General features: G+C 35.0%; 1 protein-coding gene across 2 annotated transcripts in view; it reads right to left on the bottom strand.

The window, feature by feature from the left end:
• The window catches only part of LOC133646016 (synaptosomal-associated protein 23-like), a 31,862-nt gene extending 8,298 nt beyond the window's left edge, over positions 1 to 23,564 (bottom strand). Inside the window, exons 1-5 of one of the 2 annotated variants that reach the window (XM_062040960.1) lie at positions 23,513 to 23,564; positions 7,520 to 7,631; positions 2,260 to 2,301; positions 2,122 to 2,170; positions 1,928 to 2,045 (exon numbers count right to left, since the gene is read on the bottom strand). In XM_062040960.1, coding sequence (XP_061896944.1) covers positions 1,928 to 2,045; positions 2,122 to 2,170; positions 2,260 to 2,301; positions 7,520 to 7,582 — 272 coding nt within the window. In that variant the 5' untranslated portion in view covers positions 7,583 to 7,631; positions 23,513 to 23,564. Of the gene's footprint in view, positions 1 to 1,927; positions 2,046 to 2,121; positions 2,171 to 2,259; positions 2,302 to 7,519; positions 7,632 to 23,334; positions 23,491 to 23,512 lie in introns of those variants that run through there. The other variant, XM_062040959.1, reaches the window with a different exon arrangement.
• Between the last annotated feature and the right edge of the window lie 3,289 nt (positions 23,565 to 26,853).

Raw genomic sequence — 26,853 nt, 5'->3', positions numbered from 1 at the left:
AAGAAGTAAAACACTACACACAGGAAAACAGCAATAAACTCCAAATAAGTCAGGGCGTGATGTGACAGGTCATGACAGTACACCTACTTTGAGACAAGAGCTGTAGTGATGCATGCTTGGTTATGATTTAAAGTCATATCCAAATGACTTTTGACTGTCAACTGAGTTTCGTTTTTTAATGATTTCTTCTGGTGGTGTGCCTCCGCATTTTTTCAATGCAAAAAATGTGCCTTGGCTCAAAAAAGGTTGAAAAACACTGCCTTAGGGCATAAAAAGTATCAATAATTATTAATATGGACCGATATAAAACACTTATATTGTAATACAGTTTTTAGCTGTATTGCCCAGTCCTAACAAGAACCCTAATGATTTTGAAGCACACCCTGACCTCAGCAATGGGAAATGAAACTACAGCTACACAAACCTTATTGTGGCGTGGAAACAGGAGTTCTGAATAGAGATGTCCTATAATATCGGTCTGCCGATATTATCGGCCGATAAATGCGTTAAAATGTAATATCGGAAATTATCGGTATCGTTTTTTTTATTATCAGTATCGTTTTTTTTTTTTTTTGTTTTGTTTTTTTTAATTTTTTTATTAAATCCACATAAAAAACACAAGATACACTTACAATTAGTGCACCAACCCAAAAAACCTCCCTCCCCCATTTACACTCATTCACACAAAAGGGTTGTTTCTTTCTGTTATTAATATTATATATCAATATATATCAATACAGTCTGCAAGGGATACAGTCCGTAAGCACACATGATTGTGCGTGCTGCTGCTCCACTAATAATATTAACCCAGGGGTCGGCAACCCGCGGCTCTAGAGCCGCATGCGGCTCTTTAGCGCCGCCCTAGTGGCTCTCTGGAGCTTTTTCAGAAATGTATGAAAAATGGAAAAAGATGAGGGAAAAAATATATATTTTTTGTTTTAATATGGTTTCTGTAGGAGGACAAACATGACACAAATCTCCCTAATTCTTATAAAGCACATTGTTTATATTAAACATGCTTCACTGATTCAAGTATTTGGCGAGCGCCGTTTTGTCCTACTAATTTTGGCGGTCTTTGAACTCACCGTAGTTTGTTTACATGGAGAACTTTCTCCGACTTTCTAGGACGTGTTTTACGCCACTTCTTTTTCTGTCTAATTTTGTCCACCAAACTTTTAACGTTGTGCATGAATGCACAAAGGTGAGTTTTGTTGATGTTATTGACTTGTGTGGAGTGCTAATCAGACATATTTGGTCACTGCATGACTGCAAGCTAATCGATGCTAACATGCTATTTAGGCGAGCTATATCTACATATTGCATCATTATGCCTCATTTGTAGGTATATTTGAGGTAATTTAGTTTCCTTTAAGGCATCTTAATTCAATTTATATCTCATGACACACTATCTGTATGTAATATGGCTTTTAATTTTTTGCGGCTCCAGACAGATTTGTTTTTGTATTTTTGGTCCAATATGGCTCTTTCAACATTTTGGGTTGCCGACCCCTGTACTAACCTTTAACAGTTAATTTTACAAATTTTCATTAATTACTAGTTTCTATGTAACTGTTTTTATATTGTTTGACTTTCTTTTTTATTCAAGAAAATGTTTTTAATGTATTTATCTTATTTTATTTGATTCATTTTTTTTAAAAGTACCTTATCTTCACCATACCTGGTTGTCCAAATTAGGCATAATAATGTGTTAATTCCACGACTGTATATATCGGTTGATATCGGTATCGGTTGATATCGGTAATTAAAGAGTTGGACAATATCGGCATATCGGATATCGGCAAAAAGCCATTATCGGACATCCCTAGTTCTGAACATTCTCCAGTTTAAAATGACCGTTAAATTCTCCATTGAGTAGCGAGCTTAAAGGCAAACAGAAGAACGTCAACAAAAAGAATGACCAGCGTACTTGCTACACGGGCAGATGCAGAGTCCGCAGCACTTGGAGAGGTCAGACAGGTTTTTCTCGGCCAACCTCATGTCCTGGTTGATCTGCTCCATGCCGTCCTCCACGCGGCTCAGCTGCTCTGAAACACGCCACGCCACATGGCGTCACAACACAAAGCGTCTTTTCATGCGCGGCAAAACGAGAAGAAGCTGCACCTCCTTGCTGGTCCAACATCACCATGGTTTTGACGCCCGTCTCCTTGCTCTAAAAATGGCAGCAACACGATACAAGTGTCAGTCATCTACAGGCTGGGGTGGGGGTGGGGGGGATGGAAACGTATTTGTGGGGTTCACCTCCTCCGCCATCTGCAGCATCCTGCGCGTGCTTTCCAGCGACTGTGGACCAAGAAATGGAAGAAACAACATTTGGATGAATGCATAGGAAGTAGGGATGTGACTCTTTGGGCACCGAACGATTCCATCTGATTCCTGAGGTGACGACTCAATTTAGAATGATTCTCGATTCAAACACATTCTCACAATGTATTATTTGGTGGAACTTTCTCAAAACAGGTTACAGGTTTGGAAAAACTCCTTCTGAATACATTTTTTTGTGCAAGTGTGATTTTTTCAATGAGGAACATAAACAACCATGCAGGAAATGACCCTATCTATATTGATAAAAGATGCACAGTCATGCCCCGCCCACTTATTAGGCAATAAAAGGGACAAAAACAGAGTGGACGCATCGGAGGACCCGACCTGGAATGTCGTCTGTCCAGGCGAGTTACGCCCTCCTGTTTCTATTTCATGCAAGCAATCGCTAACAAGCACAATAAGTCAACAAATTTATAACATAATTATTTCTATTATCACACATTCACTTAGCAGGTGCAGCACCTTGAAAAAATAAAAGATACAGCTACTTTCCTCTGAACGTTTGGCCTTTTTCACAAAATGTTGATTATGTTGCAAACAACACTTTTTACTATCATAATTTAGAGAAAATATCTCGTAATATTACAAGAATAAAAGTGGAACTTTCAAACGTTTTTCCCTTAAGAGTTGAAAGGAATATTAACTAAGAATATATTTAATGTTTTGTTTTTTTAAAAATACAAAAATACTGACATTTATTATATTGCACTATAAATTACTTTGCGTTTTTCTGAAAAGAAAAAAAAAAAGTCATAATTTTACAAAAATTATTTAAAAGATAGATAAGGGACGTAAATGCCTAAGAAAAAATACCAAATGTCAAAGTTTTTTTCTATAATTTCTCAGTTTTCGGTATTTTCTAGTCTTTTTAAAGGAAATAATTATTCGGAAAAGTTGGTGTTTTTTTTTAAAGTACAATAACAAAAAAAAGTTGGAATCAGAATAGTCATTTTAAATACAAAGAAAAAAAAAGTTTTGTTTCAACTTTGTGCAGCTGATATCAGTTGTAAAATATAAATATACAAAATAATATAAGTATAGCTACTTCCCTCTGAACTTTGGCCCTTTTTCACAAAATATTAATTATTTTGCTAACGACGCTTTCCCCGATCACAATTTTGAGAAAATAACTCGCAATCTTACAAGACTACAAGTCGAAAAAAATATGAACAAAAAATATATAAATTCAACAACTTCTAAACTATTACCGGTATACAATTTTGTAGAAATTTTTACACAAAAAAATCTTACATTTATTACATTGTTAAATAAATTGTTATATATAAATATTTATATCATAATCTTACAAGAGTGAATTCATTTTCATACTAAAAGTCGCACTATAATCAGAATTTTTTAAAGATAAATAAGAAATGTAATATCAAGAGAAACATATACAATTTCGAGAAAAAGTAGTTTTCCCCGACAGAATTCAGTATATTCTATTCTTATTAAAAGGTAATAATTATCAGGATTTTTAAAAAGGTATTATAAGGAAAACGTAATTTAATCAAAAAGTCTTTTTTTTTTTTTACGAATATTGACTGTCATTCTGAAAAAGTCTTTGAAAAAGATTACCATGGGAAGACATTTTTCTTCAAAAATGAAATTATGACAACAAATGTGATGCCTAACAAGTAAAAAAAATCATAATCAAGAAAGGAGTATTTATATTTGAGTACAAAAGTATTTATTATGAAGGGAAAAAGTAAAATCAATTACGATTTTTTTAAGTCAGATTTTCTATTATGTCCCTAATATTGTGGCAAGAGTGTGCGCACAATTAATAGAAAAGTGAACATTTATTAGTATGACTTTTAGCAGATTAGGATTTTGGATGACAATCAAACACGCACACTAATCGTTGCACAATAATTGTGCACACACAGGAAGGCAAAAACAACCACCCTGTTTTACTTCCTTAAATACTCAGTTTGAGTTTTAGTAGCATTTTGGATTGAGTTGTTTCAATGTGAACATTTCTCCATGTAATATTCTCACTGGAAATGACAAGTGTTATGAAGACTGTGAGAAAATAAACAAACAAATACAATGTAGCTTGCCTAAGTCTTAATTTGACAGAACAACCAATGTCCAAATGTATTCAAAAAACATAATTGTCCTAATAAAATCAGATACAGAACAGAATATAAATAATATTAATAAAATATCAAAATAACGGTAAAATGTGTAGAAAAAACAATGTAACATCTTAGTCTTTTTTTTGTCAAATTCCTGTGTCATTTCTGGCCAGAAGAAAGCTATTTGGCAGCTAAAAAATACTGTATGAAATGATTGTGCTTTTACCCAAAGTGAGGCCCTCCTTGGGCAGGTGTGGCAGAAGGAAGCAAGGAAGAGAGAAATAAACATTTGCAGATTACATCACACACACAAAGAGGAAAAGAGAAGTGACAGCCCTGATGATAATGGAGCTAAGAGACTTAAAAGTAGAAAATATTTAAAAGATATCACAACTATCGGACCACACAAATGTATTTACCTTGTGTTGTTTCGCAGGCAGGATTGAACCAATGTTTAACAATCCAATGTTAGCGTGCTTTTAAAGGGGTAACAACTCGGGGTGTCCCAGTACAACCTTTTTCACTTTTGATACAGATATTGAAGCCTTGGGATATTGGCGATCTAATATGATATGAGCAGGAATCCTACATACTTTATTTTTTAGTGTGGACGTTAGAAAATAAAGCATACTTGCCATACTGCAAAAACTGAAATCTAAGTAAGATGAAATATCTCAAATAAGGGTGATATTTGCTTATTTTCTGTCTGATAAGATAATTCTTTTCACTAAGCAGATTTTATGTTAGAGTGTTTTACTTGTTTTACGGGTTTTGGTCCTAAATTATCTTAGTAAGATATTACAGCTTGTTGCTGAGATTTGATGACCTATATTGAGTAAAACATGCTTGAAACTAGAATATCAAGTGTTGCAAAGCTGTGTCATCAACACTCACAAGTATAAAACTACTTTGTTAAAGTAATAATTTCTTATTTCAAGCATGAAAAAAAAAATCATGACTTAGACACAATTGTGTCTCATAATTAAAACAGATAACAGCCAAAACGGACTCTGCGGTTTTATTTTCAATGAAACAATAAAAAACACGTACTCATATAGTAGTACAGTTGGCACAGTACAGTAAACTGACAGTTCATACTTAAACATTTAACATTTCTAACAATTTTGAACAGAAATAGTTCATGCACATTCAGATAAATTCTTCAAAATTACAATAAAACATTTTTTGGCCGGGGACCGGGCTGTATATATGCACACTAATTGACTGAAAGAGCACGCATGCGATGATGTCATGTTATCCATGGAAAAATGCATTTTTAAACCATATGATTTGCCTGAGCGGCTAGTAGACCCCGAGAGTAACAAGCGGTTGCCTTATTGCCTTTCCATTAAGAACAATAAATTAGTTTTTAGTATAAGTTTGCTGGTTTCAAGAAATGTAATGCCGAGCGCATATCATTATGTCAAGATAATGGCACTAGCATTTACTTCATTTAAGAATATTTTTCAACATAATGATCAAAAAGGTCTCTTTTTTTTCTACCAAGAAAAGTGCACTTGTTATTAGTGAGAATATACTTATTTTAAGTATTTTTGGGTTCATTGAAGTTAGCTAATTTTACTTGTTTTGGAAAGTCTTGACAAGCCAAATTTTCTTGTTCTATTGGCAGATAATTTTGCTGAGTTCAAATAAAATACCCCTATTTTTTGTATTTTTTTTCCTTCTTTTTGAACACTGACTTTTTGTAGTGTAGAGTTTCTTTATTTGTTCACAATTAGCTAGGGATGGGCGATACCACACTTTTAGGATTCGATACGATACCCATACTTTTTTTTGCATTTTCATCGATACCGATACCAATAATTTCTTATTGGCAATTTTTTGTCAGTCAAAAATATTATTACTATTGTTATTATTTAAGACAAATCACAAGACAAATACAGACCATTTATACCACATTTATTATGGTCAATATATAATAAAAGTAAAATTAAAATAAATAACATAAATATGAAACATAAATTAAATATTATATATAATAATAACTATATATTATATATAATAATAATTAAATATTAGGGCTTTCCAATTAACAGTCAAATCCAAATTGCAAGAAGCTGCAGTTATTTTTTAAAGTTTGTGATATAATTAGCAATTAATGAAATATGAAATAGGCTAATGTTTTCGAAATGTAAGAAATCATGTTACAGATTAAAACCAAAACCACATTCAATCATATATTCAAGATTTTCTTGGAAAAAAATAAAACTGTAATGCAAAGATGAAGAATCTCCAAATTGTATCTCTTCCTTATCTTGTTTTAAATAATCAAGCAATTTTCAACTAACAGTAAATTCCCCTGTGTGGAAATTATTTGAATTTAGGATAATCATTTAAACAAAAATATTCAGTAAACATTACTAAAAAAAACAAAAAAACAATGCCTGTTTTAAGTCAACAATTGGACACCACTGGATATGCCTGGCTGCATCGCCGTCGGCTGGCTGTGTGTGTGTTGCACGTTGACCACGCTCATTCACTGTCTCTTGTCACGTGACTGGGCCAGCTCTATACTCTGCCAGGTACAGGGCTGTCCCGGCACATAGGAAGTTAAGTAAGTCATCAAAAACATCTGAAAGTGATGCTTGCACCCCCCCACACGCCGTTTTTTGGTTTATATCGATACTTTTTTCAGAAAACTGATGCCAAATGAGTAGCGTGTGAGTATCGATATATCGATACCACAGGATGGATACGCACATCCCTACAATTAGCACACATGATAAGTTTAGTTTTTGGGGCAGTACTTGCAAACTTTTATGACTACCAACGGCATTGGCAAACTTATGTTTAGGTAGAGTATTTGAATTAGACGGACTAGTGGTAAAGGCATTCGTCCAAGTGTCCTTCACTTGTAAGAACAAACCTCTTAAGAAGAAGCAGCTTTTAAAGACAAGGAGTTCAATGAATGAATGTCAGTGTTGACACAAGAGACACAACCCAGCCTGGCAGGATGTTGTTAATATTAATGAGGAACATGAATATATTAGTAAGTGTAGAATTATTTAAAAAGCTATTATATGAAAAAAAAAATAACTAAGACTATGTGAAGTCTATGAGTGGACTTAGCGTACCTCATCGGTCACTTGGTTGGCCCTGGCGGCGATCTGCTCCACTGTCATGTTGTCCATGTTCATGTCCTGTTTGGACGCTCCTCCCGTGGCACCGAGCTCGATATTCTGCGGCCTGAGAGACAACAGCACATTTTTTTGTCATGTGGAATTGGGTAGGTCAGGGGTGTACAAACGACGTATTTGGTGCGGCCCGTGAGACGTCACAATTTTTAACAAGAAGATTGGCTCGCGGTGTATTTTATCCTAAATTGATTCCTCTCCAAACTTGTTTGAATTGTGACGTTTTAGCAGACCTCATGTGGACGTCGACGGAATCACAGGTTTGTTTTCAAGTGCCCCCGGCACAGCATCATTATATATGACTCAATCCAAACAACTTTCCGCACTCATGGTGTAAATTAACTATAACCAACAAAGAAAGTCAACTCACATAACACACATCCGAACTTTGTGGACATTATAAACACATATATATCATTTAAAATTACTCCATTAAAGTGCATGATGGGTAATATATAGGGATGTCCGATAATATCGGCCTGCCGATATTATCGGCCGATAAATGCGTTAAAATGTAATATCGGAAATTATCGGTATCGTTTTTTTTATTATCGGTATCGTTTTTTTTGTGTTTTTTTTTTATTAAATCAACATAAAAAACACAAGATACACTTACAATTAATGCACCAACCCAAAAAACCTCCCTCCTCATTCACACAAAAGGGCTGTTTCTTTCTGTTATTAATATTCTGGTTCCTACATTATATATCAATATATATCAATACAGTCTGCAAGGGATACAGTCCGTAAGCACACATGATTGTGCGTGCTGCTGCTCCACTAATAGTACTAACCTTTAACAGTTAATGTTACTCATTTTCATTAATTACTAGTTTCTATGTAACTGTTTTTATATTGTTTTACTTTCTTTTTTATTCAAGAAAATGTTTTAAATTTATTTATCTTATTTTATTTTATAATTTTTTTAAAAAAGTACCTTATCTTCACCATACCTGGTTGTCCAAATTAGACATAATAATGTGTTTATTCCACGACTGTATATATCGGTTAAAATCGGTATCGGTAATTAAAGAGTTGGACAATATCGGAATATCGGATATCGGCAAAAAGCCATTATCGGACATCCCTAGTAATATATGCAAGACACTTTCTCCACACTTCCCCATGTTTGGCGCATTTTAGCTACTTGATATTTCTGAATTATTACAAAACTTTAAAGGAAGTGGTCATGGAAGTAGCCAAGGTAGGAGACGAACTTTCACATACTCTTAATATTCAATGTTTTATCCTTTATACTTCATATTGCATTGCCATCACAGTCTGACGTGATGGCAATATACTGTATATACATATATACACATTTTCTCTCTCGTTTTCGCCCAATACGGCCCTCGAGTCAAAAAGTTAGGACATCCCAGAGGTAGGTTATTCTCCGCCAACAAACAGAACAAACATGTTTTGTTGCAGGATTGTGATATGAGAGGGATATGTAGAAAAGCAAGAGGAGGATGTAAACAGAAGAAAAGAGATTTTTCCCTAGAGGATTTGTCAAGATAACAATACATGACAAGCAGAAGCAGGTGTGGACTGCAGTCACGAGACTGAAGATGTCAGGTGAAACTACATGAAGTTTTTTATGACACATCAGCAAAAGCTGCCTTCCAGTCATAAGACTGAGTTAACTTTACTCTTGTAAATAACAAGGTTAAAGGCCTACTGAAAGCCACTACTAGCGACCACGCAGTCTGATAGTTTATATATCAATGATGAAATCTTAACATTGCAACACATGCCAATACGGCCGGGTTAACTTATAAAGTGACATTTTAAAATTCCCGGGAAATATCCGGCTGAAACATCGCGGTATGATGACGTATGCGCGTGACGAAGTCCGAGTAACGGAAGTTATGGTACCCCATAGAATCCTATACAAAAAGCTCTGTTTTCATTTCATAATTCCACAGTATTCTGGACATCTTTTGCAATTTTTTTAATGAACAATGAAGGCTGCAAAGAAGACAGTTGTAGGTGGGATCAGTGTATTAGCAGCGGACTACAGCAACACAACCAGGAGGACTTTGTTGGAGCGCTAGCCGCGCTAGCCGCCGACTTCACCTTGACTTCCTACGTCTCCGGGCCGCCAAACGCATCGGGTGAAGTCCTTCGTCCTTCTGCCGATCGCTGGAACGCAGGTGAGCACGGGTGTTGATGAGCAAATGAGGGCTGGCTGGCGTAGGTGGAGAGCTAATGTTTTTAGCATAGCTCTGTGCAGTCTGGTTGCTAAGTTAGCTTCAATGGCGTCGTTAGCACAGCATTGTTAACCTTCGCCAGCCTGGAAAGCATTAACCGTGTATTTACATGTCCACGGTTTAATAGTATTGTAGATTTTCTATCTATACTTCCCGTCAGGGGTTTATTTATTTTGTTTCTATATGCAGTTAAAGCAAGATGCTATTACGTTAGCTCGTAGCTAAAGCATTTCGCCGATGTATTGTCGTGGAGATAAAAGGCACTGAATGTCCATTTCGCGTTCTCGACTCTCATTTTCAAGAGGATATAGTATCCCAGGTGGTTTAAAATACAAATCTGTGATCTACAATAGAAAAAGGAGAGTGTGGAATCCAATGAGCCAGCTTGTACCTAAGTTACGGTCAGAGTGAAAAAAGATACGTCCATCACTGCCTCTCAAGTCCTTCACTGTAACGTTCCTCATCTACGAATCTTTCATCCTCGCTCAAATTAATGGGGTAATCATCACTTTCTCGGTCCGAATCTCTCTCGCTCCATTGTAAACAACGGGGAATTGTGAGGAATACTAGCTCCTGTGACGTCACGCTACTTCCGCTACAGGCAAGGCTTTTTTTTATCAGCGAGCAAAAGTTGCGAACTTTATCGTCGATTTTCTCTACTAAATCCTTTCAGCAAAAATATGGCAATATCGCGAAATGATCAAGTATGACACATAGAATGGATCTGCTATTCCCGTTTAAATAAAAAAAAATCATTTCAGTAGGCCTTTAAAGGTCCAGCTTATGAAGAAGTAACGTTTTAATGATGTCCGAACAAAACCAAAGATGAAAAAAAAAATCTACTTGTTTGCACCACTTTCGAAGAAAAGAGTCATGCAAACGGACATTTTTGAATGGTTCGGGTTTTCATGACATCATAAAGAAAAAACAGAGCTGTATCCGGAACTTCTTCCCTCGGAGCACGGGTGCTTCTTAATGAAAAAAATGTAGGAACAATATGAAATGTGTTTTTTTATTATTACCACACAAACAACGTACACAGCAACATACATGTGCACTCATACATGTAAACGCAGTGCTCAGGCTTTCCCCCCAGATTGCCAATATGCCTGTGGCGGTGTGTGTGTGTGTGGGGGGGGGGGATATTTAACTAGGGATTTAACGGTATTGTAGATACTGCGGTTTCAAAATCTTATCAATAATGCCGTGAAGCGTGACGGCATCAAACGAAAACTTGGCGAGTGTAGCTTTTTTCTGGCAATTTTGCGGGTCTGAAAATAAACTGCATCTCTCAGAATCCTCTGCCAGACCGCAATGTGGGGGCAGGGAGCCCCATAAGGTGGAGCGAAAGAGGAAGCAGGAAATGAAGTGTGTTCCTCTTCGTAGTAGATAGTAGGAATTGCTTTTTTCAAAATCCTAGTAACTGTTTGAGTTATGTTGCTAACAAACAGACCCTGGCGAAAACAGAACATCTGTGTCGCAGGTAATAACACGTGCCACGTTTGTCCCGAGTGTTCCAAGGCAAGCCAAAACAGACTCAGTTAAGGCGCTAATTTTTTCCTAAGCTTTGAACCCGGGGTGCCCACACTTTTTCATCAGGCGAGCAACTTATCAAGTGACCAAGTCGAGGTCTTTCAAATTATAGTCCAGGGGCCGTACTTATCAAGCTTCTTAGAGTGCCATTTTACACTTAAGTCCTGAGAATTTGCGAAATTTAGTCCTACTCTCAAACTTAAGAATAAAAGCTTTTTATCAACGTTCTTAAGTCTAAGAATCACTCCTACTCTCCACGATATTTAAGAGACCTTCAGAGGTGTCTTAAGTGGTTAGGAGTTGCCAGCAGGGGATGGCACTGAGGCGAGTGAGACGTGCGCGAACGTTCAGGGAACGGAACAATGTTTTTTGTTTTTTTTGATGACGAGCAGCTGATCAAACGGTATCGTTTAGACAGAGCGGATATTATTTTTGTCACAGATTTAATACTTTTCGTTTCCTTGTTGATTTCTGCATGTGTCTGCAGTGGGCTAGTATATATAGAGCCACCCACACCAGTTTCAAATTAGTTGCCTAATTAATGAATTGGAAAGAAAATGTTATGACAGTAGCGTATGTGTGTGGTCGTGAGGTGAGTGACGTCAGTGAGTGTGTGGGCGATAGAAGAGAGGGAGCGGTAGCGTGAGTGCCGGCGGGGACTAGTTTGTTTTGTATTATTTTGTAGTTTATTGTCAAAATATACACTCCCATTGTCCACTTAAATATTTCCAAGATATTTCTTTATTCTTAGACAACGGATTCCCTTCCGTGATTGGTCATTTCTATGGACACAGAAATGACGTCACCTAAAATTCCATTTACGGCACATAGTAATGTCGTAATTCAGCTCTGAGTGTGACACTTAAGATTCAGTCCTACACTTCGCTGAAAGTGTGAGTAAGACGATTGATAACTAACTTTTAAGTGCAGCTTTCAGCGAAGAATTTATTTACTCTTAAGTCAACTCTTAGCAGACTTCTTAGGAGTAATTCTAAGAAGCTTGATAAGTACGGCCCCAGAACAACAGCAACCTTCATCTGGACCAGTATCGGCCGGTCTAGGCTAGGCTGTTGACTTGTAAGGAGCTGCAGATGCCTGCTGTGTGGACACTGGGACTTCACACCGAGGTGTGCAAATACAACAGAACCAACTATTTGAGAAACCAGACTAATTTAGTTCATGGAAGCGTAGTCACTTTCTTCAAGCTGCTGTGGGCCTTTCTCTCCTTAAAAGCCATCACTGTCCTTTCAATATTTGCACATTTTATACCTCGCTGTCCGCGAGTATATCTCGGATATATTAAAATACGTCCACATCGCACACGTGGCCTCTCCGCTCCAGGTATATTTCTTGCGTATGGCTTACATCAGGGGTGTCCAAACTTTTTCCACTGAGGGCCGTACACGGAAAAATTTAAGCATGCGGGGGCCATTTTGATATTTTTCTATTTCAAACCTTAACAAAATATATGGATTTTTTTTTTAACCTTTAGGGCTCCCGGGGACTATAAAGGGTCTCAGTCATTAAACTGTTAAAAATAAGTCAAATTATTATTTTTTATTTAACGCTTACAGTAAATCTCTATATCAACTTGAGGTTGATTTATATAAAGTAAAAAAAAAAAAAAAGGTTTTCTGTCAAAGACAACTTTGTTTTTTATAGTAAAACTGAAATATGCAGTATTTAGTAATTAGAGCCTTAAAAGATCAATAATGCAGGACACCATTGATTTTAATTCTTTAATATTTTTGAGTAATCACAGTGAAAAGTTAAATAAAATCCTACTAAATATATTTGGGATCCAAAAGGTCCCCCACTCATAAAGTGATACATTTTTATCAGTTTTTTTTTTACTTTTAACACTTAAATTACGAGATCAACTTCAGATATATCTGTCGATTTTATGTTTGAACTATTATTTTGTCTGTTTCATGCTCTTTTTGTCTAATAAAACTTTGATGTTTTTATATGGCAACCACACAATATATGCAATATTTTTTCCACATAAAACATTTTAAAGTGATATTTTTTAACTAATAATTCATTATAACATAGATTTTTAGTCTTTTTTAAAATTTTTTTAGCAATGGCAAAAAAAAAGAAAAAGAAACAAAGACAAAAGAAAAAAAACAGCCTGCATGGCAGCTTTGTGTCAACATTGCAACTTTTTCTTGTTAGATTTCACCTCATTCCACTTTTTTTTAAATGTTTTTTTTTAATTTTTTGCAATATTATCAATTTTGCAATTTTTGCAGAATGTGTGGCGGGCCGGTAAACAATTAGCTGCGGGCCGCAAATGGCCCCCGGGCCGCACTTTGGACACCCCTGGCTTACATCCTCACAACATCCAGTTTCAGCAGCACTTTTACAGTGATCAAAGTCTTTTTTTGGTAATGGTGTGCAAATAATAGGCTATTTACAGGATTTCCCCTTAACTGCCAAGTTACCTGTGACGGTGGGGGATGTGGTCACCATGACGCCATCGAGTAAATTTGCATAATTTGCTATGATATGATTTTCTTTTAAATGGCAAAAAAAAATTATACATATTTAAAACAAATCTGTTATTATTAATTAGTATTAAAACATTTTTTGATCGTTTTCCTGCTTTTTGTCCAATATACTTTGTTGTGTTTACAGTCTTTTAATGACTTTTTTTTATTAAAAACAACAAGCAACAAATCTTCTTTTGATGTTATTATAAAATGTACTCGTGTTTAGAGACTCTCTACTAAAAAGGCGAGCTGCAGCGGGCATGACGTCACACTTGCTCGAGTTGGACTTTCTCTTCTTAAAAGCCGGCACTGTCCTCTTAATATTTTCACATTTTGTGGTTGGCTGTCCGTGGATATATCTGCAATATATATACAAATTATGTCCACATCACAGACATGCTGACAACACTCCAGACAGTCCCGATGGCGTGCGTTTTGTTGACATTATGTTTCGTAGCGCGGCTTTCGGTACATCACTTGTCAATAGTGCGCAAATAATAGGCTATATGTATCAATTCATACTGTAACGACCAGCTAATGTTAATGTTGTGGTTTGGATTTGATGTCAGTTTTTCCAATGTTTGCAAACACACCATCCATGCCTGAAAGGTCATTGGCGGAGAATGAGGAAGTGTGTGTCCGGGGAAGCACGGAAAGTGTTTGCACGGGAGGTAAAACCTGTTTGTTATCATAAGATTGGTAATAAAAGTTAAAAATAGCGTCGTATGTTGTGTAATTTCTTCAGGGGACTACAATATATTATATTACTTAAATTTGTTCACAAGTAAAAAACAACAACTTATTTTCAAGGTCTGGCGGTAATGCAAATGCCGCAAATGCAAATATCCATTCATACTGTAACGACCTGCTGGTGTTAATGTTTATGTCCGTGTGTTATTGATGTTAATTTTTCCGATGATTGTGTGAACACACCCTGCATGGAAGGGGACTGGCGGAGAATGAGAAAATGTGTGTCTGGGAGTGAAGCACGGTGATGGACGTGTGTAAATGGGACGGAATTCGTGTTGAAATTGAAAAAGATTGGCGATAAAAATTAAAAAAAGACCGTGGGACTTTGTGTGACTTCTGCTGGAGGGTACAATACAATATATTACTTTAATTGGTTTTTACGTCAAAAAAAACCAACTAATTTTTAAATGTGTGGCGGCTTCTATTTTGCCGTGGCACCACAATCAATTACATGTAGGCGAAACCCTGGTGCTATTATAAGGCGTACTACAGCCCTAAAACATCCCTGTTCAACAGCTTTTTGTAGTCCAACTATACACGTACTAAGCTACACATACAGTCACATAACATGACTGACTGACATCACATGCAATTCCATTACAGATCTTAATGCTACACATGCTAGTACCAGTGATGTTGATAGGTTTTCAATGTCGTGAGTCCCCCCAAAAAGGGGCAGTTTGCAACATTTACACAGATGCCTAGAGAGCACTAACTTTACAAAGTATTTAAGAGTTATAACTTGTCCACTTACAGCTATCAGTATGTAATGACGTAACTACACCTGTACGTAACATGTGCATATGTTGTTAGCTAATGAACATTCAAACTGGCTTAGCTCGTCCTCTCCTCCCTCCTCTGAGTGTACGCGCTAAGCCAGCTAAGACATAACGTTAAAAGACAGTGAGCTAATGGTTGTTAGTGTCACTACCTGATCGGTACTAGAAGACCTGATTGACCCACGCATGCGCGAAAGACTACGTCACTTCTTTTCTAGCAACTTATTACGACGCAGCAACTGCGACGTCACATGCAGTGATATTTGAACGTTTTATTACTGTATCGTTGACCACTTTACCCGGTTCTGTTTTTGCAATGAATGATGCAAGGGGGCACCACTGTCTGCAATCGCGTAATTTATTTTTTAAATGTTGATTTTTTTTAAAGGAGGAACTTGGCTTAAATCTATATCTACAGCCAAAAACAAAGTAGACATTTAAATTTTCAGTATTGTGAATTGATGTATATAAAGTAGTTAAAAAGATCAATTAATTTGCCATTTAAGGCTGCTGAACACATCATTTGGTTTCTGTACGGATTCAAAATAAATACTGTATTCTTAAATAACGTTTGTTTTGTTTTGTATGTAATATTTTATATGACATTGTTATTGAAATAAAGATTACAAAAAAGAAAATCATGGTAATCGTGACGGCGTGCACGTAAAAAAGGTTGACAGGAAGTGACAGTCTTTGCGCAGAACCATACTTAGAACTAATGTTTAGAGAACTTAGCATTAATGCCACATTTTAGAACAGTCTGTATTGATTAATTTAACATATTCGATTCAGAATTGTGATACATCGGAGAATCTACCATATTTCTTACCTCTACTATAATGTGTGCCTGTTAACTTCCAACTTACTTTTACTAGGATATTATGTTGCCAACTCTGTATTCTTTATCCTGTCTTGAGTTTTTATTTATTTTTATGGTTTTAAGGTCAGAGTTTTACAACCCAAAGAGTGACTGCACACCAACTGCACTAAAATGATTGGTCTTGTGACTGTTGGAAGTAGAGGTGGGGGAAATAATAAATTTTTTCAGGCATCGCAATTCGGACATGGACAACTATAAAATCGATTAGTAAACGTCAATAATCAAATGTACTTATTGTAAATAAAGTAATGCCGAGTTATTCAATTTGTCCGATCGCAGTGAGCCACCCCACCAAGACATCCAAACAGCTCCTTTATTTAGGGCACTTATGGTACAGTTTGCACTAGAGATGTCCGATAATATCGGTCTGCAATATTGTTGATATTATTGGCCGATAAATGCGTTAAAATGTAATATCGGAAATTATCGGTATCGTTTTTTTTATTATCAGTATCGTTTTTGTTTTTTTTATTAAATCCACATAAAAAACACAAGATACACTTACAATTAGTGCACCAACCCAAAAAACCTCCCTCCCCCATTTACACTCATTCACACAAAAGGGTTGTTTCTTTCTGTTATTAATATTCTGCTTCCTACATTATATATCAATATATATCAATACAGTCTGCAAGGGATACAGTCCGTAAGCACACATGATTGTGCGTGCTGCTGGTCCACTAATAACACTAACCTTTAACAGTTAATTTTACAAATTTTCATTAATTACTAGTTTCTATGTAACTGTTTTTATATTGTTTTACTTTCTTTTTTATTCAAGAAAATGTTTTTAATTTATTTATCTTATTTTATTTGATTCATTTTTTTTAAAAAGTACCTTATCTTCACCATACCTGGTTGTCCAAATTAGGCATAATAATGTGTTAATTCCACGACTGTATATATCGGTTGATATCGGTATCGGTATCGGTAATTAAAGAGTTGGACAATAGTGTATGTCCTTCACTATGTGGTAGGTTCCTGCGGACGTTATCTCCTTCAGTTGTTGACTATTTTTTTCATACAGTGTTGATGTGGAAATGGTTGCTTGGGCATTTTGTGGGTGTGGCACTGAACGGAGATGTTGACATGCAGAGTTTCAAGCACTCCTCTTTCTCTAGCGGGTGACTTTTCAAATGATCTTATCTTATTTTATTTGATTCATTTTTTTAAAAAAGTACCTTATCTTCACCATACCTGGTTGTCCAAATTAGGCATAATAATGTGTTAATTCCACGACTGTATATATCGGTTGATATCGGTATCGGTATCGGTAATTAAAGAGTTGGACAATATCGGCATATCGGATATCGGCAAAAAGCCATTATCGGACATCCCTAGTTTGCACCCATTTCCATGAATTTAGTAAATGTAGTGGTTCTTCTTACAAATGCATTGTTTTAAAATTTGCAAGTGATAAACGCTTATTTAGTGAAACGAAAAGAAATGTAAAACTGCATCAATATACAAAAATTAAAGATGCATCACTAATCAATTTCTAATCGAATCGTAGGTCCTGAATCGTAATCGAATCGTGAGATGTCCAAAGATTCCCACGTCTAGTTGGAAGATTGTTTGTGTTACCGTAGTTTCCGGACTATAAGCCGCACCAGCTAAATTTAGGGGAAAATACAGATTGCTCCATATATAAGCCGCACCCGACTATAAGCCGCAGGGTTTTGATGTGTAATTACCGTAGTATATAGGGGTTCCTGCTACCACGGATTGTTGGGACAGAGATGACTGTTTGGGAACGCAATGCGTCCCATCTATTAACTATAAATCTTTCAATCATTCAATCAAACTTTCACATCTTTGACATGGCGAACAGCATTCATGCAGAGTACAAATAACACAACGGTGCAAAGTAATACAAAGTGCTCGCCTATACGTTATCAAAATAACCAGCCTACCGGTATATGAAAAGTCAGTCTTTAATCATTGTGTCATCGTCTTCCTCCTGTGTACTAAAACCACCGAAATCCTCTTCGTTGGTGTCGGAGAAGAACAGGCCGTATATAAGCTGCACCCTTGTATAAGCCGCAGGGACCAGAACGAGGGGAAAAAGTAGCGGCTTATAGTCCGGAAATTACGGTACTTCAAAAGTACAAACTAGTCAGCAAGTCCAAACATGCTCTCCTGTGAGGACGTTATAGGAGTCACAGGTTCTGTAGGCTTGCTTTGTGTGTGTGCAGAAAACATCGCACAGGGCGATGTGATGCGTCTAGTGCAGTAGCCTTGGAGTAGTAGTACCTGTAGTTAGTGCATGCTGCATGCCGCTTTTGCTTGCTATGCTGCATGCTGCTTCTGCCTGATACTCATTGCTTTCAGCTAGTGCCGCCGGCTAGCCCTCTGTCTCAGAGGGCGAAAAGAGGAGCCGAGTGCATAAGCCTCCTCAGCCGGTACATAGCCTCTCCATTGTCAAGACTCGTACATGCCTCCTCGTGGCCACACACGGTAACTGGAACCTCGCGGTTCCAGGCTAAGTTGTACGGGATCTCGGAGCAGCAGGGGGCCCCAGAGACGGGGCATGCAGGCCCACCGGTGTGTGGACATGCCCTGGTGCCCAGTCAACCCCTGTCCCAGTTATGGGTAAATAACCCCAGCTATGGGCGAATAGTGAAAACCGCCTCAACGGTGGACCAGGCGGAAGATGGCGGCAGCGGAATGCACCACAACGGCTGGGAAGGCGGATGAAGGCTGCAGCAAAGACGGGTCCCCAGTCGTCTTGGTCTCCATGCCACTGGACCCTGGCCCGCTCAATGCCAAGGACTGTGTGGTGGCTGACCGTGCACCAGTCTCCCCACATTAAAAGATTCCACGCACAGGCGTCCTCCATATAGGGAATCCACCCTAACGACCCTACGGAGGACAGTCATACTCGTTTCGAGTGACCGCCGACGACGAGGCTTGCTTTTAAAGCATAAGCTAAGTGATGGGCAATACATATAAAAAAAACTGCAGCAGAGTCAAGTACTAACTGAAAAAGTAACAACAACAATGTGGAGTTTCCCAGTGCAAGCGCTGAGGGGATTCTGCTTACTGTAAACTGAAAAAGTAACAACAACAATGTGAAGTTTCCCAGTGCAAGTGCTGAGGGGATTCTGCTTACTGTAAAGTTCCCTCTGCTTCCCTTGCTTCCTGCCAAGTCAAATCTGCAGCGACAGCACTTTTGAGCGGAAAAAGCCAAGAGGAAAAGGAGGAATGGTCTACTTGTTATGATTTATGATTAGTTATAGAGAGGGTCCTTTGTTTTGTTTCATCAGACAAACTCGACGTGGTTAGGGGAATGCTAGGGATCGATGTTGGTGTTAAGAAAACTATAACAATAAACAGATGCAACTATGATTAATACAACAACTAATATCTGATTCATTGATATTTTAAAATGTTTCTAATACGTTTGTGACATTAGCAATATTTTTAGGCCATGTCACGATACACGATATATATCTCAATATTTTGCCTTAGCCTTGAATGAACACTTGATGCATATCAGTATGATGATTCTATGTGTCTACATTAAAACATTCTTCTTCATACTGCATTAATATATGCTACTTTTAAACTTTCATGCAGAGGGAAACCACAACTAAAACTGTATTTATGAAACAGTTACTAAGCAGTGGCACAAACATTCATGTCATTTCCAAAATAGAAAGTGCAAGATTGTCAGAGACATTTTAAAACAAGCTTTGAGTGCACTTTTGTGCATGATGTCACTAAGATGACATATCAAAACAACGCTAATTAAAGTGCACTTTTTGTACAGAACGCCACTACAATAGTTTAAAACAAATAAAGTGCACTTTTGTGCATGATGTCACACAAGATATTTCAATAAGTGTCAAATAAAAATGAGCTGCATAATAGGAAATTAAATAGTGTATGTCCTTCACTATGTGGTAGGTTCCTGCGGACGTTATCTCCTTCAGTTGTTGACTATTTTTTTCATACAGTGTTGATGTGGAAATGGTTGCTTGGGCATTTTGTGGGTGTGGCACTGAACGGAGATGTTGACATGCAGAGTTTCAAGCACTCCTCATTCTCCAGCGGGTGACTTTTCAAATGATGCTACAAATATGCAGTGGTGCTAACGCTTTTGCCGCATACTTGACATATTACGGTTGTCTGTTCAACATCTTCCCGCTTGAAGCCAAACCACCGCCAGACGACGTTTTTCTTGGGAATTATTTCTTCCTTCATTTGTTACCAGATTGGCACCTTCTCTCTCTCGTATTACCACTCGCACCACTCCGCTAGCATCACAGCTAACGTTTTCCATTGCCGCTACCTCTCTGCTCCGCGAGGGCGTACGACGTTGCACGCGCGACTCGTATGTGACGTATGTAAGAAAGTGCGCTTGTTTTATGTCTCTGTGAGAAGTAGAGACAAGAGAGAGTGAAAAAAGCCTGTAGTGTAATGCCCGCAGCTAAAAGCAACTGCGTGAGAACGTATACTCCAATATCACCATATAGTCATTTTCTATATCGCACAGAGACAAACCCGCCATATATCGAGTATATTCCATATATCGCCCAGCCCTAATATATATATATATATATATATATATATATATATATATATATATATATATATATATATATATATATATATATATATATATATATATATATATATATATGTATGTATGTATGTATGTATATATATATATATATATATATATATATATATATATATATATATATATATATATATATATATATATATATATATATATATATATATATATATATATATATATATATATATATATATATATAAGGGCTGCAACAACTAATCGATTAAAATCGATTATAAAAATAGTTGGCGATTAATTTAGTCATCGATTCGTTGGATCTATGCGCATGCGCAGAGGCTACTTTTTTAAAAATATTTTTATAAACCTTTATTTATAAACTGCAACATTTACAAACAGCTGAGAAACAATAATCAAAATAAGTATGGTGCCAGTATGCTATTTTTTTTCCAATAAAATATTGGAAAGGATAGAAATGTAGTTTGTCTCTTTTATCCGATTATTAATCGAAGTAATAATCGACAGATTAATCGATTATCAAATTAGTTTTTAGTTGCAGCCCTAATATATATATATATATATATATATATATATATATATATATATATATATATATATATATATATATATATATATATATATATATATATATATATGTAGGCTGAAAAATAAATAAATATATATATATAAATATAGGCTCCAGCAACCCCCCGCAACCCAAAAAAAGGGACAAGCGATAGAAAAATGGATGGATGGATGTATATATATATATATATATATAAAAAAAAGAATAATACAAAATATATTTTTAATCGATTTTGACAAGTTATTAATCGATTTACAATACGAATTAATATGAATCGTGATTCGGATGTGAATCTATTTTTTGTGCACCCCTATTGTACTGTTATTCTATTCCCGTGCAGATCATGTGAAAGAAGCCAAGTGATATACAAAATGTGGTGTTGTTTGCTACGGAGTTCTGGTTTGTCTACCCAAACCTGTTCCTCCAGATCTTAGTGTTGGAGCACACAATGACGTATTGGCGGGCTGTGGTGCATTTTCACTGACTAATGTCAGATCCTCTAGTCTATTTCCCAATTTGCACTTTTTGCATGTTATTGGAAAACAAATAATTTTAAAGCTCAACTGGGCACAAAAACAAATACATAGCGCAATAAAACTTTGATTGATTGATTGATTGAAACTTTTATTAGTAGATTGCACAGTGCAGTACATATTCCGTACAATTGACCACTAAATGGTAACACCTCAATAAGATTTTCAACTTGTTTAAGTCGGTGTACACTTAAATTGGTTCATGATACAGATATATACTATCATCATAATACAGTCATCACATAAGATAATCATCAGAGTATGTACATTGAATTATTTACATTATTTACAATCAGGGGTGTGGGATGTGGAGGGGGTTGGGGTTGGGGTTAGGTTTTGTTGATATCAACACTTCCGTCATCAACAATTGCATCATCAGAGAAATGGACATTGGAACTAGAGATGTCTGATAATATCGGTATCGGCCGATAAATGCTTTAAAATGTGATATCAAAAATTATCGGTATCGTTTTTTTAAAATTATCGGTATTGTTTTTTTTTATTAAATCAACATAAAAAACACGAGATACACTTACAATTAGTACACCAACCCAAAAAACCTCCCTACCCCATTTACACTCATTCACACAAAAGGGTTGTTTCTTTCAGTTATTAATATTCTGGTTCCTACATTATATATAAATATATATCAACACAGTCTGCAATTGTGCGTGCTGCTGGTCCACTAATAGGACTAACATTTAACAGTTAATTTGACTCATTTTCATTAATTACTAGTTTCTATGTAACTGTTTTTATATTGTTTTACTTTATTTTTTATTCAAGTAAATGTTTTTAATTTATTTATCTTATTAATTTTTTAAAAACGGACCTTATCTTCACCATACCTGGTCGTCCAAATTAGGCATAATAATGTGTTAATTCCACGACTATATATACCGGTTGATATCGGTATCGGTAATTAAGAGTTCGACAATATCGGGATATAGGATATCGGCAAAAAGCCATTGTCGGACATCCCTAATTGGAACAGTGTAGGACTGACTTGGTAGGATATGTACAGCAAGTAGGGGACATAGAGAGAGAGAGATCAGAAAGCATAAGAATAAGTATCTACATTTGATTATTTACAATCCGGGGAGGTGGGATGTGGAAGGGAGGGTGTTAGTTTAGGGTTGAAGTTGCCTGAAAATGCCTTTTAAAGTTGGACTTTTGAAAACAAACAAAAAAAACCCCATCCTATTTTACTGTACACTATAATTGCCAATTTAATGACATAAAATCAGCTATAAATCAATCACTTCCGGTATGTTCCAGGTGTTAATCTCGCGAGAAACAACAAAGTGTACATTTGAGGGTCACTCGACAAACAGGTGACGTTCGCGTTAATGACAAGACATCAAATAAAAAAGGATACACACAAAAGTCAGGACACTTTATATTTTAAATAACGTCAAGCATGTCTTGAGAGTATAATAAATGACTTACATTGTGGGAAAAGTTGTCAATAACCGCCAGAGTCCGGGCAAGTCGACAAGCTAACTAGTCAAGTTAGCTAAGCTACTTCCGCTTTCCCTGACAACCGCCTAACGCCAGCACCCAACACAACAATACCGACGGACGCGGCGAGGGAAATCAAGTCACGGAGGGGGAGGTCGATACTCACCGGTAAACCTTCCCGCGTCGAGGGTTTTACCTCCTCCTTGAGTCAGGTATGCGAACTTGGCGCTGGACAACTTCTGGATTCCTTCACTTCGCTTTCGCTCCAGTCGAGTGGACCAGGATGGTGCTTTCAGGGACTGTCGGAAATGATGGTTTGACACCCGAGAAACAAGTGTAAAAAAAAGTTATTTAAGACTTAAAAATGAGAATAAAAATAGTTAAATGAAATTATACGCCTGTATAGGACATATTGTCAGTTTTAATATATCAAAAATTCGATTTGTTAACCTAAAACTGTATACAGAGCTGGATCAACTGTGCTTTTGAACGCCACACATGATGAGAGGCGTGTGCAATCGTGACACTCCGGAAGTAGAGCGACGTTGCTCCTTTTCTCCACTTGAGTGCAGCATTTGTGTATTTTTGACAACTTTGCCTAGTAATTCACTTATTAATGCTGTAAATCACACATCGCTGACCATTTATTGCGATTGCTGGCCAGCATTCAGTCCAAGGTGCCGACCAAACGTCAGCATGTAAGTTCTCCTACTACCAATGCACTTTTGCTGTGTCATCTCCAGCTAATTATTCAAATAAACCAAAAAATAAATAAAACTATGAAAAAAATCAAAACTTGTAATCGACGGATGGATCTGAAGTTGATATAAAAATTATGCTTTGAAAGTAAAAAAAAAAAAAAAAAAAGATAAAAGAATGACGATCCATTTTGGATCCCTGAGAATTTCAATGGGATTTTTTTTTAAACTTTCATTGCTCAAAAATAATAATGACTCAAAATCCATGTTGACATGAATACTTGACCTATTTAAGGCTCAAATTACTTCACATCAAATTTTCCACTTTGAAGTATTTTTTGAGGAACATATTGCGTACTATGTGTGTTTGTCATAAAAAAAACTTTAAAAAAACTTTTTATTTTAATTTAATTTTTTATTATAAAAAAGGGGCATAAAATAAACCACAAAAAAAAAAAATATTAACAAATCAAAACTTGTAATCGACGGATGGATTAGAAGTTGATCTAAAAATTATGCGTTGAAAGTATTTGTGTTTGTCATTAAAAAAACAAAAATACATTTTTATTTTTTATTTAAAAAAAGGGGCATAAAATATTCATATATATATATATTTATATATAATATATAAAAAACTTTTAATTTTAATTGTATTTTTTTATTAAAAAAAGGGGCAAAAAATGAACCACAAAAAAACAAATTAAAAAAACAAACAAACTTGTAATCGACGGATGGATTTGAAGTTGATCTAAAAATTATGCTTGAAAGTACTTTGTGTGTTTGTCTTAAAAAAAATAAAAATACATTTTTATTTGTATTTTATTTTTTTATTTAAAAAAAGGGGCATCAAATATTTATATATGTATTTATATATAATATATAAAAAACTTTTTATTTTAATTTTATTTTTTTTATAAAAAAAAAAAAAAAAAAGGGGCATAAAATAAACCACAAAAAAAAACTATGAAAAAATCAAAACTTGTAATCGACGGATGGATCTGAAGTTGATATAAAAATTATGCTTTGAAAGTAAAAAAAAAAAAAAAAAAAAAGATAAAAGAATGACGATCCATTTTGGATCCCTGAGAATTTCAATGGGATTTTTTTTTTAAACTTTCATTGCTCAAAAATAATAATGACTCAAAATCCATGCTGACATGAATACTTGACCTATTTAAGGCTCAAATTACTTCACATCAAATTTTCCACTTTGAAGTATTTTTTGAGGAACATATTGCGTACTATGTGTGTTTGTCATAAAAAAATTTTTAAAAAAACTTTTTATTTTAATTTATTTTTTTATTATAAAAAAGGGGCATAAAATAAACCACAAAAAAAAAAAAATTAACAAATCAAAACTTGTAATCGACGGATGGATTAGAAGTTGATCTAAAAATTATGCGTTGAAAGTATTTGTGTTTGTCATTAAAAAAACAAAAATACATTTTTATTTTTTATTTAAAAAAAGGGGCATAAAATATTCATATATATATATATTTATATATAATATATAAAAAACTTTTAATTTTAATTGTATTTTTTTATTAAAAAAAGGGGCAAAAAATGAACCACAAAAAAAAAAAATAAATAAAATAAAAACTTGTAATCGACGGATGGATTTGAAGTTGATCTAAAAATTATGCTTGAAAGTACTTTGTGTGTTTGTCTTAAAAAAAATAAAAATACATTTTTATTTGTATTTTATTTTTTTATTTAAAAAAAGGGGCATCAAATATTTATATATGTATTTATATATAATATATAAAAAACTTTTTATTTTAATTTTATTTTTTTTATAAAAAAAAAAAAAAAAAGGGGCATAAAATAAACCACAAAAAAAAACTATGAAAAAATCAAAACTTGTAATCGACGGATGGATCTGAAGTTGATATAAAAATTATGCTTTGAAAGTAAAAAAAAAAAAAAAAAGAAAAAAAGAATGACGATCCATTTTGGATCCCTGAGAATTTCAATGGGATTTTTTTTTTAATTTTCATTGCTCAAAAATAATAATGACTCAAAATCCATGTTGACATGAATACTTGACCTATTTAAGGCCCAAATTACTTCACATCAAATTTTCCACTTTGAAATATTTTTTGAGGAACATATTGCGTACTATGTGTGTTTGTCATAAAAAAAATTTTTTTTTTATTTTAATTTAATTTTTTATTATAAAAAAGGGGCATAAAATAAACCTAAAAAAAATATATATTAAAAAATCAAAACTTGTAATCGACGGATGGATTTTAAGTTGATCTAAAAATTATGCGTTGAAAGTATTTGTGTTTGTCATTAAAAAAATAAAAATACATTTTTATTTTTGTTTTACTTTTCTTTTAAAAAAAAAGGGGCATAAAATATTTATATATATATTTATATAGTATATAAAAAACTTTTAATTTTAATTTTATTTTTTTATATAAAAAAAAGGGTCATAAAATAAACCAAAAAAATCAAAACTTGTAATCGATGGATGCATTTTAAGTTAAAAATGATGCGTTGAAAGTTTAAAAAAAAGAAAAAAATTTATGTTTTAAAATGTTAATGAGTGGGGCCATTTTGGATCCCTGAGAATTTCAATGGGATTTTTTTTAAACTTTCATTGCTCAAAAATAATAATGACTCAAAATCCATGTTGACATGAATAATTGACCTATTTAAGGCTCAAATTACTTCACATCAAATATTCCACTTTGAAATATTTTTTGTGACATATTGCGTACTTTATGTTTGTCAAAAAAAAAATAAAAAATAACTTTTTATTTTTATTGTATTTTTTATATATATATAAAAAAAGGGGCATAAA

The sequence above is a fragment of the Entelurus aequoreus genome, linkage group LG03 (assembly GCF_033978785.1).
Source record: "Entelurus aequoreus isolate RoL-2023_Sb linkage group LG03, RoL_Eaeq_v1.1, whole genome shotgun sequence".
Taxonomy (NCBI): Eukaryota; Metazoa; Chordata; class Actinopteri; order Syngnathiformes; family Syngnathidae; genus Entelurus; species Entelurus aequoreus.
The sequence above is the reverse complement of the archived record's forward strand: the minus strand, read 5'-3'. Positions and strand labels throughout refer to the sequence as shown.